Below are 19,701 nucleotides of genomic sequence, written 5' to 3'. Positions count from 1 at the left end.
ACCATCTGCATGGCAGTGGAAATGACACCAGTTTCCTGAAAATCAGACCAAAAGGCAGCAGATTTGAAAACTACAGGCTTAATACAGAACCCTGAGGAACCCACAAGTGAATGAAGAGAAGTGATTAACAATTAATGTCTGAAATCTAGAGAATACAGAATTCCTGCTACAATCGTGTAAAAATTAAACCTGAATATTAAAAAAAATGGACTAAACAAACCTCATAATTGGAATATGTTTAAAAAAATAAATAAATAAAAAAAGAGTCAGTCATTTTTTGAGTACAACTGTTTATTATAGTATTGATCCGTAACAAAAAAATACCCCCCCCCCCGAAATTTTCCCACCATTCAGCTTTAAATGCTGATCACACTCCCATGAACAAGGTGCCCAGACACTGTTAAGTCAGAGGTAAATCACATTACAAATAGAAACCTCCAAAAAAGACTGCTGTAGGTGATTTGTGATGGTAGGCCCAGGCACCCCTTCATATCCTTGCATCTCCAGCCCAGAGCTAGAGTTTCTTCTCTAGATATCCTTGATCACATCCTCCAGCTCCTCTTTGGAGTACATGTGGAACGTCTTACCAGGTTCGACTGTTGCAAGCTGCAAAAGAGATAAAAATGTGCATAAAAACCAGGGATTTAAACATCACAGAGACTCCCATCAAGGTACAAAGACAGCTTAAACAAACACAATAAGTGTGAAACAAACCTCAATGTTGGTGGCATTGAGCTTCTCCTCCATCACCTGCTTCAAAATGGTGAGAGATGACTTGATGGCATCTTTTAACGTCATAGACTGTTAAGCAAACACAGAAATTTATCAGTACTAGTTTGTGTCCACTCGCACAAGAGAATAAAACATTTTATAGATTTATATTGCATTTAAGTAAAAGTTTATTTCTATGACAAATTTTACAAACAGAAAGTGCTTCATAAAGCTGCTAAACATAGAAAACATAAAACTGTCATAAAAGTGTATTGATTGCTTTTGTCTTCAGCTCTAAACTCTACAGGGAGTCTAAGTCTATTCCGGACCATGGGTCCCCGGAAGAATGAAAAAATAACAACGGGGCTAAAAACACTATTTTATAAGTCCGCTTGTTATGTGCCATGGATTTCACATATGATGTATGTGAAATTTAAAGACGCATTTTGATACCAAAAGCGTGCTTATTTTTGAATGTGGGGAACAATATTTTATGTTTTGTGTGAAAATAAGTCCAAGATTACAAATGCGCTACACGAAAGTGACGTCATCGAACCAGACATGGAGAAAACTGAGGGAAAATGGCTGTAAGTTCAGCAAACGTCCCCCCGGAGGAAAGAACCACCATAAATCTGGTCATGTGGCAAGTATGTTTATGTATTTAGCAGAAGCTTTTGTCCAAAGCGACTTACAGGTGATAATCGGCATGTTGCCCTTGGGGCTAACAACAACAATAACAACAACAACTTGACATCAGTCATGGAGAGGAGGGAACAAGGAGTGGACAGTAGTAGCTGTAGTAGTAGTAGCTACTTTGGGGAGAGTTTATGTGGTGACGTCACATTTGCCATGTGCTGATTTCTAGTCTGCAGTCATGCAAATTACAAACTTTTACAAGCTAATAAATCTCAAAGTACGTAACTGGTGTGGTTGAAACACCCATCCTTACTTTTCATTTAAATTGCAGTACAACATGTGTGTGATCCAGGGCGTAAGGCAAAACGGATTAGAAATTAGCCTTTTTAGCCCTGTTGACTTGCATTCATTTTTTCGTTCTTCCGGGGACCCATGGTGCAGAAGTGACTTAGGCTCCCTATAAACAAAAGAAGTGTGTTCCACAGTCTGAGTGCTACTGCACATCTAGGTTACATTTAGAGCCGTTTCCGCCATCAGAACTTCTGGGTAAGACTTCACAATTTGCACATGTCCCCCTGGGCCGGCATGAAATGACCTCTTTCCGGGCCTTGGGTATGTACTCAGAAAGGCCTGGTCGAGTCGCTGGGCGGGACCTTTTGGTTAGCTCGTGCTGATAGGTTGTAATTCAGTAGGAAATTACATCAGAAGATGTTGCCAAACAACCAACATTTGTAAAATTGGAAGAGTTGGGCCCAATCCCAGTACTCGCACTGCGGTCTTCAGCAAAATGCACTTTGAGAAAGTGCGAACGGCTTAGAGTGCGTAGTACACAAGTGTGCAAGTAATTGCTGAGTTGGGACAGGGAGCATTGCGCTATCGACTGCAATGCGTGCCGGGATTCTGGTCACTGCGGTACTTTTTAAAAATTTTTTTTAGAAACTTAACAACTTTCAAACACACAACCAAACCATTATTTGAAATATATTTACATTAATTTCTGCTTTGTCTAAAAGTTTCAGAGCATCAACTAATCATCCTAAAATGAACTACTTTCATTAGAAAATACATATTTTTAGAAAAGACAATAGAGCCTTTTCTACCTAAGCAATAGACTGTGGGCAACACCCATCACCCATCGATGTGGACTCGAGTGAAGTGCAGATCAAGTGTGCAAAAGGGGCGTGATCAACATCTGCACTTGAGAATCGGGACACCCTACGCACTCACATCCCTGGTCGAGATTGTGCAATTGAAGGGAGCAAGTGTGGAAGTGCGAGTATTGGGATTGGGCCTTGCTGGTGAAGTAGAATGGAAGGAAAAGAAAATAAGCAGCATTGGTACTGCTTTAAAATCACCGTTTCTAAAGTTCCAACACCAGAAAATATGACAGAAATACCTCCACAACACCTTAACTTACGCTGCTTTGTGATCTCCCACAAAACGCCATTAAAAACCACATTTCTTCAGGTTGTTGAACACCACTTCATACATCACACAGCCACTCTCTTAACAAATCTCCTGAACCACAAAAATATGGCATAGTTTGACAGATATTAACATCTCTAATGTCATTAATAACTGTGGGTACGGATGCCATTTGGTGCCCATCAGCGAATTCACCCACTGCTTGAGATGAGCTGATGCCTTAGCAAACTCCTTAAATGAACAATTTAATATGAAGACACAATGGCTTAGATATGCAACCAAGGAGTATACGGTCACTGCAACCGTCTGCTAGCTTGGACCACAACAGTGGTAAAAGTAAATGTGATACAAATGGACAAGGTTACATGCAACAGTGGTCAGTGGTACCTTGTGGTAGACCTCTTGCAGAGAGCTTTGAGCTCCCTCTGACGCAGATCCGATGGCCCGAGCATCACACTGAACAAAGGTTCCTGATGGGTCCATGTGGTAGCTGGAATTCAGGGAAAATGTTTTATCTTTTATCAAACAAAATCAAAGGTGCCTCTATTAAGTGTTGTAAAAAGTTGCAACATTTATGTGCACATACAGCTGAGGGCCCTTTTCATCAACTCCCCCAAAGAGCAGAGCTACACCAAAAGGTCGACTCTGAGTAAAACAGAAATAGCAAAACAAGGCAGTTAACTTCATGTGTGCTTTCACAGTTCAAAAACAAGGAGCTGGTCTGAGAGACTGACCATGGCACCAGGGTCTGCATCCTCCTCTCCAAACTGCAGCGCCAGGTTAGACACGGCCTGAGTCACACTTTCCACAGTCATCGTCTCGTTGTAAGTGAACCAGTGGTTCTAAAATGAGACAGAATCAAGTTAACAAAACCTAAATCAATACACATCTTTATTTACAACCTAACTCGGAATCCATACTTGTGTTTCCACTCTTGCTTTGTCAATCAGAGTCTTCGCATCAGCTATTAAGCCACTCATGGCACAACCTGAAATGGGAAAATCAAGACAGGAATTATATATTTTTTTATTTAAAAAATGCATATTCAAAAAGGACATTTAATTCAGCATTCAAAAATAACACAAATACAATCAAGTTAAAGAGCAAGTCACCCCTAAATCAACTTTAGTTTGCGGATATACTATATAAATGACTGTCTAATCGTGCTATAAAACATGCATAGTCAATACTTTGGCATTTTACTGCATTTTAGTTCATATTTAATTATTCTGCCTAAAACTGTCAGTGTTGAGTGCTCTTCAGGTAAACACTCTGCACTGCATTTGAATTTAAATCTGCCATCGCTATTGGCTACGAGGTAGTGTCTGATGTTAGCTGGTACAAAATGATGTCACAATATCATTGTGAACCTGTTTGTGTTTATATTTGTCGGCGGCTCTGCCCTCTCGGTCTGCCAGGCAACAGCATTTGTTGTTTTTTAGGGAATTGGAGTAAGACTCTGGTAGGGGGGGACTTGCTCTTCAAAGTAATTTGAAAGAATTTTATTTAAAGGGACTTTACGGAGTTTTGAATTTTTATGCTCGCGATTGCCCCCTCAGGCCAAAAGCATAATGGCAGCTTCAATAGTAGGCTCGTGCACGAGGCGTGCATGCTGTACGTGCACACTCCTTAACGAAATAACAGCTGAGACAGTCCCTTGTGTGTGTGTGGCCCGGAGGACAGAAGAACGCGCAGCTAATTAATTAAATAATTTGGTTCTGTAACTTTCTCTTCAGCACAGCCGACAAAGGTTTAAGATGGGTCAGTCTTCCTGCATGCTCAGATAATTCCATTCCCTCGCTTGAAAAATTGTTCCAAAATGAAAGTTAAACCCACAACTTTTTATCGGTGAATTCAATGCCGTTCGGCGAGTCTCAAATAAAAATTTGGGCATCTTACTGTAAAAAAACAAACAAAAAACATTAATGTAAAAAATAAACTCTAAATAAATTATGTTCACGTCTGGAATCAAACCCGGGTCTTCTGCACGAGAGTCCGATGTCTTACTAGGTGAGCTAAAGCACCAGTGACGTCTACTTCATCTGTAACTTTTATATGCTAGATGACAGCTGAAACAACGTTCAAAGAATGGTTCAGAGCGAAAATGGCTATTTTGTTGCTAATTTGCAGGAAATATCTAGAAGAAAGTAGCTAAGGGTCCTCAGAAATGTAGCTAGGTTCATCACTAGGCGTTAGTTGGCACTACCTCTCTCTCTGCAGCTAAAGCTACTGATAGCAAATGCTACGGGCTATGCCTGAGCGTGAACGCGCATGAAGCAGCCTGCTCGACCCGAGCAGCTCTCTTTTTCTGTGATTTTACAGAAAAACAGGCAATCACAGTAAAAATGCCAGGGCTCATTTTACAAGACCAGGGCACTGCAGGAGAATGTATGAAGAAGAAATTTATTATTTCTATACATGTTTTGGCTGTCAAACTTCCATAATGCCCCTTTAAACATCAGGGAAAATTATTGTGTTACATTGTTAATAAGCCCATAATCTTATTTTAGTGTTCAAGTGGTTTTTATTAATTAAAATTTGCCTCAACAAGCCTGTTTGTGTTTCCACATACCAATGTGACTGTCAATCTCCACGATCTTCTCAATGCTATTGGGCTCCATCAGTGGAGAAGTGATCCTCTTTTCCACAGCCAGACAGACTCCCTCTGACGTCTGGATACCGATGGCTGTGGAGCCCAACTGAGAGAGCAAAGCCGAACCAAAGAAAACCAGTGAGTTTGAATGTTTGATGTACTGAATCACACACGAGGGGTCAAAAAGTCTACACAATACTCACTTTTATTGCCTCTATGGCATATTCAACCTGGAACAACCGTCCCTCTGGAGAGAATGTGTTTACGCCTCTAAAGGAATAAATGAAAAGGGTTATTGTTGACGAATGTAAGATTAGCAGAGAGCTGATTAAACAGGATTCCTAAATTTTATATTAAAACTTTTCCAGATCCAAATATTTAGACTTTTCTGTCAAATATTCGAGCCATTTATTGAGTTAAAAATACCTATTTGTACTAGAAATGTTTGGTTGAGTTTTGTTATCTATAGAAATCAAATACCAAAAAAACAAAAATAAACTGACAGCAAAGCAGTTATGAAGTCTGTGAACATTGAACCTAAATATGGAACAACATCTGTGAACACAAATGTTTTTCATTATATTACATTTCATCTTATTCTAATCTGGAACTTCGTGACTTTTCCACTCTCCATTGAAAGCTTGATTGAAAGTGTAGGGCTATTGATACTGAGGGCAAACCATAAGTTAAATAATGACTTTCTAATAAATAAGACGAAATTTTAAAAATGCATTACGAAAGTGAAAGCACTGCAATACAACTGTTAGCAGTTAGCTAACTACCAGAACAACAAAGTTAAACAAATCGAAGGATAGAGAGCATTTTTCGTGTCCATTAATCCATTAAAGTGCCATAATTAAATGTTTCACACGGGTGGAGAAAATACTTGTAATGGATTCGTAACACTGGATTGTTCATAAATGACAAAGCAGTTCGTGCTACACTTACCTGTCATATTCCGATCTGGTCAAAAACATCTTTGAGCAATAAGCCTGCAAACACAAATGGACTTTAATGGCAGGCTACTAATCCATATAGATAAAGTAAATACACCTTAAACCACGAAATCGACTATATCAAATGTGTTCTGGCTGAGAAGTTAGCAAAGTAAGCTGCCGCAACGAGCATGCGTTAGCAAACTAGCGATTAACCATGATAGATTCTAAAATGCGTCCAAATAATAAATAATTTCAACTACATTTAAACAATTATGTGCGTGCTACTTTGTAAATTTCTTCAAAAATAACCACATTTAATAACGTCGTTTACCTTCAACCACTAACCCTTGAATGAGTTCGCTTGTTTCGGGAAAGCGTACTGGTGTCACGTTCATTACCTCCCGGTTGACAACGAGTCTGTAGCTAAAGTTCCGACTATTTTATTTATTCATATGTATATATTTTCGGTTGCTGTTGTTGTTTTTACAATCGCAGGTTTAATGTTGAAAATATGGAAGAATCATCCTGGCAAAACAAGAAATGAAGGAATAAAATGAACAAATAAATTCCAATTAAAATGTCACAGTTTTATATATGTTTCCGACATTATTTATTTATGTATTTATTTACTTATTTCTAGTTTATTTGTTTCCAGTTTCATTCAGTTATTTCCAATTGTATTTATTTACGTAGTAATTTATTCATTTAAAATTTTAAATAAACACATACATAAATAAATTATTCTTTTTATACCTAATTGCCTACATTTTGTTATAGCTTGGTGTAAAGAACTATGCAGCAGCCCTTGTTGTGCTATTTAAATCAAACTGAGGTTTATTTTTTTAAGTTAATTTGTGAAATGGGATTTACGTTGTCACTTTTCCACAAATAATAAAAACATACTGAAATTCTGTAATACAGAAATGTAATTTGTAAAAACTCCTACCGGTACACAGATTCATCCTCTCTTGTCACAAGTCCCAACTGTGTTATTGAATGCAAGTTTACGAATAATGCTAGCTGGAAAATGTAGTCAAATATGCTTAATGCATACATGAAAAGACTATATGCTGCTCCAGTGGAGAAGAGCTGGTACTAATGACCCTATACCTTGACCTTAACACAGTTGATTGAAGGGATGTGTATGTCTTTCGGCTTTTCACGCAGGTTGTCTGAGACTATTTTTATTTTAAGATGAGTTATAGCCACTGAAATTTAGATTTATAAATGTTTCTGTAGAGCTCAGCTGGGAGCATCTTTATGTGAAGCCTGATACCACCAGAAATTCAAGTACTAAACTGCCATTTTATTGCTTCACTTACAAATGTATGTAAGTATTTATTAAAGCTATTTACGTGACAATTCAACAACAAAAACCATATTTGCTTTTGTCCCCTGTAGTACTTAGATTGTCCACCAGATGGAAAAGTACACATTATTCAACACAAGTAGTAATCTTGCTTTTATCAATTGTAAGGTTTTGGGCGAAAAAGAGTTAAAATCTGCCTAATTAAGAAGGCAAACAACAACAAAAAAATTATTTATTACTGTATGAAAATAGGTTGCTGTCTAAGAAATTTTGATTAAGTGCCTTTGAGGAAAAAGTGCCTTTAATGTTTTTGGGTAGGTTTGTTTAAAATATAAAAATAGTTTAATCCGTGTAGATCACACTGTTCTTGTAGCTACTTAAAGCAGTTTAGTTAATAAAACAAATTTGATAAGATATTTGGTTTATTGAGAGGTTGTCCTGTAATTCGTCACAGGGGGAGGTTCGGTGGGTGTTGGGTTTTCCTCGGGTTGGTCCTGTTTGGAGTCTGATGCGTCTCAGAGAAGATGTGACTCTGACGGCGAAGAGGAATGTGAAGCAGGAAATGTATGGCGGCTGTCAAGATGACCAAGATGAGAGATGGTGTTCTTCAGGTTCTGCTTAGTGAGTAGATTCAAGTTCTGCAACGTTTGTCTTTGTAGTTAAAAATCTGCCAAAGTCGTTTTCTAAAGAGATAATTACAGTTTTTTCCCCTTCAGTAAAACAAATCTGGACACCTTTTTAATTATTTTCCCTGGACATGTTGTAGCCAGAAAGCAGCTCCAGGCTTTAACTAATCTCTGCCCCGCATTTATCGATTTATTTATATCAGTTAGATGAATATCAGAATGGCATCATGAACTGGACATTAGTTGGAAAATTGTAGTTTTATGATGGTGTATTTTTTTTTCTTGGAGATATTTGCAGAATTTCGCTTGCCCTTCAAATATGTTGGATTTGAAATGCATCAGTCCAACAATGAGAGATTTGTGTTTGCGTGAGAGGTAAAATCTCCTCTGTTGTGTTTTTGTTCCAGTCTCTGCAGTCCTCTTCTTTACAGGTAAGTTTTTCTTTGACCAGCTGAGACTAACATGTGCTTTCCTCCTCTTACTGAAACCTCTCTCCTGTTTTCCAGCATCATGCCAGTCTGACAGCAGCAGTAGCGTGGTGGTTGCGGGTTATAATGTCAGTGCCCTGGCCGGCTCCCAGGTGGTTCTGCAGTGTGTGAGCGGCCGCATGGTGTGGACCAGGGACCAGATGAGGGACAGGCAGAGGGTGGCCCACTGGGACATTTATCGGGATTATGCAGACTCCCCAATGGAGAGGGTGGTGGACATGTTCTCAGCAGGAGAACATAGGATCTACACCTCCAAAAACCTGGGCAGGGTCAGCCTCAACCCAACAGCCTTCAAGGATGGAAACTTCTCTCTGGTCATCAAAGGTCCCATCACTCATTCACTCTCATGGGTGTTGTTGCAGATTTCTTACACTTCAATATTCCAGATCTGCATCAAGAAGTTTCAGTACCAGACAAGATCATCTGTTTAAATGCAAAGTGTGGTTTTCAAAGGAGAATTTCATTTATTAAGGGTAAAAAACAACCAGGCCTTGTGTGAAAAAGTAACTGATCCACAAGCTCTTTGAGGAACTTTGTAAACCAATCATAGTAACTGGTAATGAGTCAGTCTAGTGGAGTTTGGTTCCACTCTTCATGTTTTAAGCCAGTTTAAGGTCAAAGGTCAGACACTTTCCATCAGAATTTTCTGGTAGAGAAAAGTATTCATGATGCAGCAAGTCCTCCAGATCCTGCAGCAGCAAAGCAACCCCAGACCAACACACCACTACCACCGTGCCTGCTTATATGTGTTTTCTGACATCAGGTGTTAGTTTTGCTCCAGATGCAACGAGATACACATTTCATAAAGTTCCACTTTTGCCTCATAGTTTGCTTTTTGAGATCTTTCAGCTTTCTCCGTGTTCAGGTTGTGTTGAAGTGATTTGGCCTAGGTGTGGTTTGTGAAACTGAGCCCATCTTTGTGCTTAATTAAAGGGATACTAGGCTGTTTTGCTTGCTTTTAGCACCCTCTAGTGTTTGTCATTATTTCTCTGCGGTTAAACCGAAAATCTCCTCACTGCACGTTCGTCTTTTTAATACCTTAATCTAACAGCTTAAACGTCTCCTCAGTCTTCCTTGGTCTCTAGAGGAGTGACTCATCACTGAATTAAAAATCAGCTGTGTTAGCAATCTGAAACATGCAGGAAAAATGGTGGAAACAGACTGCAGCTCCACTCCACTCCAAAGCTCCCTCCACCAGCAGGGAGTGGCTACCAAGTCTGAAGTTGCAAGTGCAATATTTTGGCCATGGGGGTGGTGGGGTCTGAGCAACATTTCATTCACCTTTTGAGGGTTAAATGTTGTTTTAGGCTGAAGAAAATGATTTTAAAATATGAAAATGTGGCATATGGCTCTAAAGTGCACGTGTTATTTAACAAGAGAGGAATGACTTTTTCACATGGAGCCAGGTTGGTTGGGATTGCATTTTCTTTCTTTAATAAATGAAATCATTGTTGAAAACTGATTTTTGTATTCCATCAGGTTGTCTGATTTAGAAAATTTAAGTGTAACAAGACCTGCTAGAGAAATCTGTTAAGGGGGAAATACTTGAGCAGCACTAGTTGTTTTCTGTTGTTACCATTTCGTAAATTAATCAGTTTAAAGCCTATGTAGTTGTTTGAATTATAACTAAAGAGCATAAATGACTCTATTTACAGCAGCATAGTGTTATGATTGATTATGCCAAAACAAGGACTGTTAAAGAAAATGATTCCTCTGTATCTAGTCCAAGCTTGCATGTTATTGTTTCCATTTAAAACATCAGAAACTTGAGATATGTTTGCTTGCGCAACCTGGATGGTTTTAAAAGATAGCAGGCCTCTACTTAAAAAAAAAACTCTCAAATTAGCATAATTTTTGTTCGGAGTCAGATGGGTTGAAACAAATTTGTACCTAATGTTATAAATGTTACAATCTGAGCATCATATGCACATAAACACTGTCCAGGCACGACCAAACTGCATCCATATTGGATCAGTTTTTCTGTTCTGATTGTTTCTATATGTGTTGACAGATGTGAGAATGAATGACAGAGGGCTGTATTTCTGTAACCTCCACCATCTCTACTGCCACCTGTATGAGACGGTCAGAGTTCAGCTCAATGTGACTAAATCACGTATGTCTGACTCCAATCCCCAATAAATGAGAGCTTACGCTTCCTCACAAGCTTCCTGTTTGACAGCTGATCTTCTCTCCTCAAAGGCCGCAAAGAGCAGCGATTCTGGGATGGACAGAAGGCTGTGTACGTGGTGCTAGTCGGGAGCACAGCGGTGTTGCCCTGCATCAACAGACGGACCGTGTGGACAGACTGGAGCAATGAGGAGGAGGACCAGCAGGTGCGTGAATCCTCAGAATAAATATGTTTTATTAATTTTTTTATTAACTTGAAGAGGTGTCATCATTCAGGTTGTCCACTGGGACCGCCAGCCACCAGGAGTCCGCCATGACCTCGCTGATCGACTGGTGGACCTGTACGCCTCTGGGGAGCAACGCAGCTACGGACCTCGGTTCCTCCAGACGAAGATGAACATCAGCAATCAGGCCTTCTCAAAGGGAGACTTTTCACTTACTATTTCGGATCTGCAGGTTTGTATGTTCAGATTGGGATAAATAAAACAAAAACACAACATATTGGAGGGTTTCTCAAACAATTAACAGCCTGTGAAAGGTCAAAGGTCAGAGCTCATGGTTGCATCAATTACAGCAAGGCAGGCCCCAAGCACAACTTGAAAACCTACGACTCGCGTCTGCAATCGACCAATGAAAACATACCTTTGGGATGCCGCAACAGCAAGACTCTGCATCACTGAGCTTCGGTTTCAATTTATGTTTAAAATGCGGATTATAAACTACACACCAGTTTTTATTTCTGTTAATAGCCCAAGTTAAACAGGAGTTTTACCTAACCTATTTGTAGACCTTCAAAAAAGTTGTGAAAACCGTGATTCTGTGATCATTGCAAGAAACTGCCAGTGTTGCGCCCTCTTTAGGTTAAAAGTCTACATTGCATGCAAATTTAAATCTGCCATCGCTATTGGCTAAGAGGTGCACTATGATGTTAGCTGGTAAATTATGATGTAAAAAGGCAAATACGTTTTCGTATGTCTGTATTATGTGTGGACATGTACTTGGTGGAAAGTATTTCATTTGTGTGTGTGTGTGTGTGTGTGTGTGTGTGTGTGTGTGTGTGTGTGTGTGTGTGTGTTTGGAATATATGTAACACTCATTAGTAATGTAAAGCTTGTCGAGTCAAAATTCATGGGCAAACTGGGAACTGGTAACCACAGCGATCGCATGAATGAAAACATGCGTAGCAGCTGTTCCCATTTGTTACAAGCAGGATTATGGGTGGAGACAAGGAAATTAAAGATTTTCCAGCTATTTAGAGAAAATGATTGAGTGGTTGAGCTCAGAAACAAGAACGTTTGGGACAAGTAAAGAATCAGTAAAACACAGATCAGTGTGAGTTTAGCTGTTGTTTTCAAAAGCTTGACTGCTTAAAAATAAAGATAAATAAACTTTCTTTTTTTCAGATCTATTATAGATTTTTACATTTTTTTTGTACATACTTGTTACGAAATTGAGACGAGGGCCTGCCGAATTACAGCTGTGCTGCTCAAAGGTTCAAGAGCGCTGGAGTTTCAGCTTTCTCACTTTGAGATCATGATTTTACGTGACTTTTCATTGTTTGTCTGGTATCTGCCTCTTCATCCAGTGTCCTAGTGGGCAGGTTGATTATTTATAACAATGTTTCAGCTATCTGAAATGACTTAATTAACATCTTACTTGTTGTGGAATGACCTCAGTTTGGAGAAATAGAGGTTATTTCTGACCAAACTGAAAACGGGTGTGATGTTATGACTTAAATCTGAAAAATGTAATTTTTCTTTATTCCAATGCTGTTTCACAAACATTCATGAACTCTTACATTAGGATTACGTGGTTATTGTCCACACAACTATAAAATTATTTACAAGCAGTAGCAGCAGCAGCAGCAGCTAGCTTTAGCTGCTTTTTGATCCACAGGGGCATTTATAACAGAATTTTGTCCAAATTTCTGTTAAAATAACAATTCAGTATAAAACTAGTGATGATATGAAGCTTTATAAATATGTGCTAAGATGGGAGGAACCGGTTTTAAATTTGGGCCCAAATTGCACTAGCCGTTAGCTTATCAGTTCAGTGTGAATTAAGCTTTATTCGTCCAAATAAAGGTAAAGACAAACTATTTTTTATTCATACTTCTTCCAGAGAATCCCACGTCAAGGGTGACTGTATTCCTTCAAATGAAAAGATTTAAAGTACAAACTTTTAAAAGCATCAGACAGAGCCAGTCCAAGGCATGAGGAAAAATGTTTTAATAACACTATAAATTGAATTATTTGTATCTATATTAATTTCTGTAGTGTCATTTGGTCTTATTTTGTAGTGCAGCACATTTTACACGTTTCAAGAACATACGACAGTAAACCTAACATTTTTACTGTAAATTCAGTGTTTGTCTGCTGATGTCTATTTCAAATATTTTAATAATTTGCCACACTTAAAAACACTCCGCAATTTAAAATGCAAATTAATTAGAGTGTGGTGGTATGGGGGCCTCAAAGGGAAATCTGCCCCACAAAGGCTTGGGCCGGGCCTGGCATCAGATCTGCGGCTCTTTGTGTTTGACGCTTTATAGTGAATCATATCAGCATTATCTTTGCATTAATTCTGTCACAGTTTGCATTACTTGGTCTTAGATTCATTTTGCTGTATATTTGTGTGTTTTTACAGGCTACAGACCAGGGCACTTACTCCTGTCACCTTCACCACCATTACTGCGGTCTGCACGAGAGAAGAGAGTTTCGGGTCAAAGTCGAGCCGCCGCTGATTCAGGCCACAGAGATGGTTAAAGCTCTTCCTGGTCAAGACAAAGGTGCAAGTCTTCCTTCTTTAGTGACTCCGAGTGGGCCCGAGAGCACCGGCACAGAGCAGATGCTTCATCGCTTAACTTCTACATGTTTAATCAGGAGCAGACACACATCTGTTCTTTCCTTTCCCCTCCACTTGTCCTCATTCACCCTGACTCGTCTCCTCTCTCTCAGACTTTCCAAGCAGCACAGAAGCAGGAGGAAGTTTTCTGTTTGTTTTCTTTAGGGAGTTTTTCGTCTTGCAGCGTCAGCTCGTCTGAAGCAACTTCTTTATCCAAAGGTGTAAAACCAGCCTAATGTTGCAGATTTGACATACAACACTTTTTTTATCTATTCTAACTTGGTGTCAGTGCACTTGTGGAAGATTTTCGGGAGAAGGAAAAAGGTAAAAAACCAAAAAAGATTGGGATTTTGTCTACACATTCTTGAACAAGAGGGTTTCTGGTGTGTGTGTGTGTGTGTGTGTGTGTGTGTGTGTGTGTGTGTGTGTGTGTGTGTGTGTCTGAGAAAGCCGACCTCACTTCAGAAGAATCTCTTGGACACATTCTTTGACTGAAGTCCAGCTCTTCCCACAGAAATAATCCCGCTCTCTCCGAGCTGAAAAAACAGCTCTTTGGGAACCTAACAAGCCTGATTTGTCTCCAGTTCAGCACTAGTTTTGTCTTCTGCAGCGGCCCGTCGTCTTTTTACCTGCCTTGTTTTGCCCTCTCGGCTGTCTGCGGCCCGTTGACTTTGGCTTAACCTTGACATTCTGCGATGCTTTCCCGCTTCCTTCATGTCTTCTTTTAATAATGCCGAGGTCTGTTTTCATCCCAAGCTCTTTGCTCTTGCATGTTATCATCACCATTACCCTTTTTTAAAACATAAGAGTAAATAAATAGACTAGAAAGGTACTCGTGGTTTTGTTGGTGGACGTCTGGAAAGCTTTTTAAAAGACAGAAAGTAACAAAACATTTCATTTTTCTTTACAATTCAAGAATAAATTAAACCTGTAGTTTTATACCTTTAAGAATACTGTTGAATGTTTTCATTACACTACAGGCACACAAATCTGTGTGTTAATAATTTAGAGTTTAGAATTTTGGGACGAGGTCTCTTCTCCCGTCACACCCTGCTCCATCCTCTTTTTGCTTTTCTGTGGTATGCTGCCAGGAAAAGTAAATCACTGCATGACACCAGTCTGGATCTCATTTTGGCTCAGATATGTGGAGTCTGAGGTCCACAGCTGCTTCTTGACTTGCACATTTCTTTTTCTTTAAGGAACTAAAAGAAAACAGGCTTTTCCTAGGCTCATACAGAAATGCACACTCCACATGCAGCACTCACAGCTCCCCACGTCCCTTTTGCCCTCAGCCCTTTGTGTGGGGGAAGTTATAACATGTTGCAGCCATAAGATGTTTTCAAGTACACCGTATGCAGAAAGATATAGACATAATGTGAGTTTTACATCATTATTTAGTGAGTTGTTGGCCAAAATTTCAAAGCTAAGGTGTGTTTGTAAGAGAAAGTGCTGACTGCTGGGGCTTTTGTTCCACTCAGATTCCACCAAGGCTGAGTCACCGGAAGTCATCACTGTGATCCTGCCTGACCAAAAGCACAATATTCTCCTGCTGCTAGGCTACGTCCTCTCCTCCCTTTTGCTCCTGGCCTTCATTATACTCATCATCATCCTGGTCACGCGACAACGCCAAGCCAAAGGTCTGGGCTGCAGAGTTTCAGTCTGACTCTCATTGAATTCTTGATTCTTATCTTGTTTTTTTATTCATTCTTATGTTTGTAGAGTTTTATCCCAAAGCATCAATGAGGTGAGAGCTATGAGGACACAAACGCACACTTTTAATTTCTGTTTTAGTGTTTATTACACTTACGTGATTTTGTCATGGTGGTAGGTCCAACAGAAGCTACAGCAGCTCGGATGAGTGTGAGATAGAGGTTAGGGAGGTGTGTCGACAGGAGAGGAGACTTGGTGAGTTTTAGGTTTGAACCCCTCCTCCGGTTCAAGTCGCTACTTAAGGCTCACTGAGCAAAAGTGTGTTTTGGTTCATTTTTGTTTTTTCCCTATGTTTTAGACTTTAAGAACAACCTGCTCAGAGAAAGCGCCCATGCAAGCACTCAGCCGAAACTGATTGATCTCGACAAAGGTAAGCTCATTTACGTGCATGTCCACTCTCTGTGCAGTGGCACCCCTAGAAAATTTTGGGGTGGCACACCAAATTGTTTCTTGTGGTAACTGTGGCAGGGTTTAACCTGAAGCGATGCACGCTCCTTCAAAGATCAATATGCACCCAGCACATTTTCCTCAAATCTGAGTAATAAACATTTCAGAAGACATCATTTCAAAACGGTTGTTTCAGTCATTGCTTCAAATGGATTGTTTTATCATTTTAGAACCATTTGAATTTGCCTGTTGCTGTCTTAAGGAAAACATCCACAAAAGCTATTAACGGCGTTTTTTTTTAAACTGAGCCTCAACATTTATTTAAATTCTGATTTATTTGCCCAATACTCTTAAATGTATTGTCTTTTAAATTAATGTTTTAGTTAAATTAGATGCATTTATAGTTTGTGTGAACATTAAAGAGATGCGATGCAAATTTTCATGTTTTTAAATCTTTTTCTTGAGCCAGTATGTGCTAAAATGACCTTTTACAGGGTTAATGAAAGACCAGCCAGCTGCTATCGCCCCCTGTGGTCAGAATATTCCCATGTAACTTCAGCGGGTCGGTCAGGTCTGTTGGACTTAAACAAAAATGTAGCTGACATACCCGGCACAGCTGATTTGTTAATTTAGTGATGAATCACTCATGTGGACACTAATGAAGACTGGGGAGACATTTCAGCTGTTAGATTAGGCATTAGACAACTCAAACCTTGCAAACTTCTGGCCAATCTCTAAATTACCGTTTTTGTCTAAGGTCCTTGAAAAGATTGTCTATTCACAGATTACAGCACACATGCATAGATTTTCTCTGGTTGATGTGTTCCAGTCTGGGTTTAGGCCACTTCACAGTACTGAATCAGCCCTTCTTCACGTGACCAATGACATCCTGGTGGCTTCTGACTCTGGGTCACCTGTTTTGCTCCTGCTATTAGATCTTTCTGCAGCATTTGATACCGTTGACCACGATGTTTTGCTGGATAGACTTGAGTCATGGGTAGGGCTTAGGGGTACCTCACTTCAGTGGTTCTGCTGATACCTGTCAGAGTTTTCAAGGTTCAGTTGGGTAATTGTTCCTCTACATTCCTTCCACTTCCATGGGGAGTCCCGCAGGGATCTGTGCTTGGGCATCTCCTGTTTTCAATTTACATCCTCACCCTGGGTTTCATCCTGAGGAAATATGGCCTGGGCTATCATACAGTATTTATGCTGATGATTGTCAGATCTACCTGGCTCCCTCTCTCTTCTGGACCAATGTTTGGCTGAAGTGAGGGTTTGGCTTGCCAACAATTTCCTTAAGCTGAATGATTCTATGTCTGAGGCACTCCTGAGGACCCCTAACAAAACCACACACTTATCTTCTGATTTGGACACTCTCCCATATGACCTCAAGCAGTGCATTACCAACCTGGGTGTGAAACTGGATACACACTTTTCCATGGGCCCTCAGATTAACGCAGTGGTCAGATCGTGTTTTTATCAGCTGCGCAGACTAGTTCGCTTAAAACCGATCCTGAAACGAGCACACCTGGAATCCGTAATTCATGCTTTTATCATCTCCCGATTGGATTATGTAAATTCCATTTTAATTGGTTTACCTGTCTCCGCTCTTAACAGGCTTCAGGTCGTACAGAACGCGGCAGCCAGGTTTTTAACAAACACCCCTAGAAGAGACCATATCACACCTGTACTGGCGCGGCTCCACTGGCTACCCGTAAACTTCAGAGTGAAGTTTAAAATCCTGACTTTTGTTTTTAAGGCCCTGAACAGTCTGGCTCCAGATTACCTGTCTGATCTTGTGACTCGTTATGTGCCAAACCGGGCGTTGAGATCTGCTGATTGCCTGCTGCTTCGCGTTCCAACAATGAAATACAAAACACGGAGGCAGCGTGCTTTTGTCTATGCTGCTCCGACACTCTGGAATGCTCTTCCTCTTTCAGTGAGGCTGGCACCATCCCTCCTCCGGTTCAAGTCACTACTTAAGGCTCACTTTTACGACCAGGCATTTTTAAATCCCTGACTTTTATTATTTTACTATGTGTCTTTTTATTGACCGTGATTATCTGTCTTGTTGTGTATTTTATTGTTGACCATGTATTGTTTTATATTGTGTTTTTACTTTTTATTCTGTACAGCACTTTGGTCGGCTGCCATGCTGTTTTTAAATGTGCTTTATAAATAAAGTTGGTATGGTATGGTATGGTAAAAAGACAAAATGCACAGCGAGGAGATAAGTTTTGCTTTTGGTCCTACAAACGGACACTGGGGGTGCTAAAAGCATTCAAAACTGCCTAGTTTCCCTTTAACATGAATTATCAAAAGGTAGAGGGGGTCTTCCCTGGGGTGGCCAGCAATTTTGCAGAGGTGGCTTGCCCCCCTCCCCCCCCCGACCACCTCTTGGGGCGCCACTGCCACTTTCTTACTTTTCTCTCTTAACCCTCAGCCTTTGTCTTTCAGAGATGCAGAAGTTTTCCAAGTAAGAAAAAAAAGACACAAGCAAAATATGTGTCACTGGCTGGTCCAGAGGCGGCGCCGCGATTCAACCTGAGCACATTCGTATTACCGTCAGGCTCAGGAGACGCATCGGAGGGGAAACCAGTGCTGCAACATGCTGTGCTATGAAACATTCTGTTTTTGTGTCAATGTGTATTTTAAATAGCCAGATAGTGACTGTTGGGTTCTCAGTAAGAACCAAAACTCAAGCATCACATGAAGAATAATTATGTTTCTTTTTCAAAATTTTATTATTAACAGATTTCCATATTATTTGGAATTAGTTTATTTTATGCTCAAACTAAAATTTTAAGCATAATTCAAGATAAGTTGCTGTTAATTTCTTACTCTTGTCAACATACAGACCTGTTTTTGATTCCGCTAACCATTTCTATATAAACATTAAATGCAGTTTAGTGTGCAAAAGAAAAATGTGTAGGAAGAGGTGGTTTTTTGTCAGCTTTTCGAAAAAAATAAAAATCTCAAACGATCCCATCAGGCGGTAAGAGAAAAACTACAATAAAAGTTAAAAGGCTACAAATTTTGGTGCTTTATGTGTCATTGTGTGTGTGTGTGTGTTTTAGATACACTTGCATCTTTTACTATATTTTTGTTTACAATTAATTTCAGATAAATTACTGATTATGTGCGCCCCCTAGTGTAGAAACACTGACGTAAGCTAATGTAACAGAACCTTTCTACTTCATCAAGCAGTTTTTGACCTTTGCTTCCTCTAACATTAAATTCACATGTTGCTGCTGCAATTTATAACTAACAAATAAATATCCAACACTGGGTAATTTGTTCGGTAATGCTTCCTTTTACAGTACTCTAATTACTAAGTACTTACATGGTAATTACATAGTAAGTTGAAATGTATTGTTATTGTTTCTGAGTTCTTAAACATTATTACTATTAAACTCAGGTTCAATTCTAGTTTTTATTTTTATGAATCATTCCCAGTAAATACTGCTTTACACAATAATTGCACTTTATTCCAATTATACATGTTAATTACACAATAATACACTAACTTACTATGTAATTACCATGTAAGTACTTAGTAATTAGGGGACTGTAAAAGGAAGCGTTACCATTTGTTCTTTTGTGAATAAAGATATTAGATACATAAATCATAGAAAATCTGTAATAATATTTGTTGTTCTTACTTTTTAAGAGTCTGCACCTCCAGTTTGCATCAGGGTAATTAGATCGACCGCTTTTTGTTCCGGACTTAATAAAAAAATTAAATCCTACCCACATGCATCTTAGGTCACAGGTCATTTATTTACTTCTTTGTCACAAACCGTCCCTGAATTCAAGACAAATGGCTTTGTATACACTTCATAGAATGTCTTGTGTACATTTACTATAAAGTACACAGTACTGTAATTTATATTTCATCTAAAAATGA

General features: G+C 39.4%; 2 protein-coding genes across 2 annotated transcripts; one reads left to right on the top strand and one right to left on the bottom strand.

The window, feature by feature from the left end:
- Window positions 1-273: 273 nt before the first annotated feature.
- On the bottom strand, window positions 274-6,736 carry psma5 (proteasome 20S subunit alpha 5). Its single transcript, XM_015959551.3, has 10 exons — window positions 6,635-6,736; window positions 6,314-6,357; window positions 5,569-5,635; window positions 5,345-5,471; window positions 3,693-3,760; window positions 3,507-3,614; window positions 3,359-3,417; window positions 3,160-3,262; window positions 715-801; window positions 274-606 (listed from the first exon to the last, which is right to left on the bottom strand). The coding sequence occupies exons 2-10, from the start codon at window positions 6,340-6,342 to the stop codon at window positions 529-531; spliced, it is 726 nt and encodes a 241-aa protein (XP_015815037.1). The 5' UTR covers window positions 6,343-6,357; window positions 6,635-6,736; the 3' UTR covers window positions 274-528.
- Window positions 6,737-8,108: 1,372 nt separating this feature from the next.
- Window positions 8,109-18,535, top strand: LOC107385584 (matrix remodeling-associated protein 8). The gene is made up of 12 exons (XM_015959556.3): window positions 8,109-8,233; window positions 8,646-8,669; window positions 8,745-9,050; window positions 10,738-10,839; window positions 10,926-11,059; window positions 11,130-11,309; window positions 13,500-13,641; window positions 15,176-15,334; window positions 15,417-15,441; window positions 15,526-15,602; window positions 15,706-15,777; window positions 18,252-18,535. Exons 1-12 carry the CDS (start codon window positions 8,179-8,181, stop codon window positions 18,272-18,274), a joined length of 1,299 nt encoding a protein of 432 aa, XP_015815042.1. The 5' UTR covers window positions 8,109-8,178; the 3' UTR covers window positions 18,275-18,535.
- Window positions 18,536-19,701: the final 1,166 nt, after the last annotated feature.

The sequence above is a fragment of the Nothobranchius furzeri genome, chromosome 3, assembly GCF_043380555.1.
Source record: "Nothobranchius furzeri strain GRZ-AD chromosome 3, NfurGRZ-RIMD1, whole genome shotgun sequence".
In the NCBI taxonomy this organism is placed as follows: domain Eukaryota; kingdom Metazoa; phylum Chordata; class Actinopteri; order Cyprinodontiformes; family Nothobranchiidae; genus Nothobranchius; species Nothobranchius furzeri.
The sequence above is the reverse complement of the archived record's forward strand: the minus strand, read 5'-3'. Positions and strand labels throughout refer to the sequence as shown.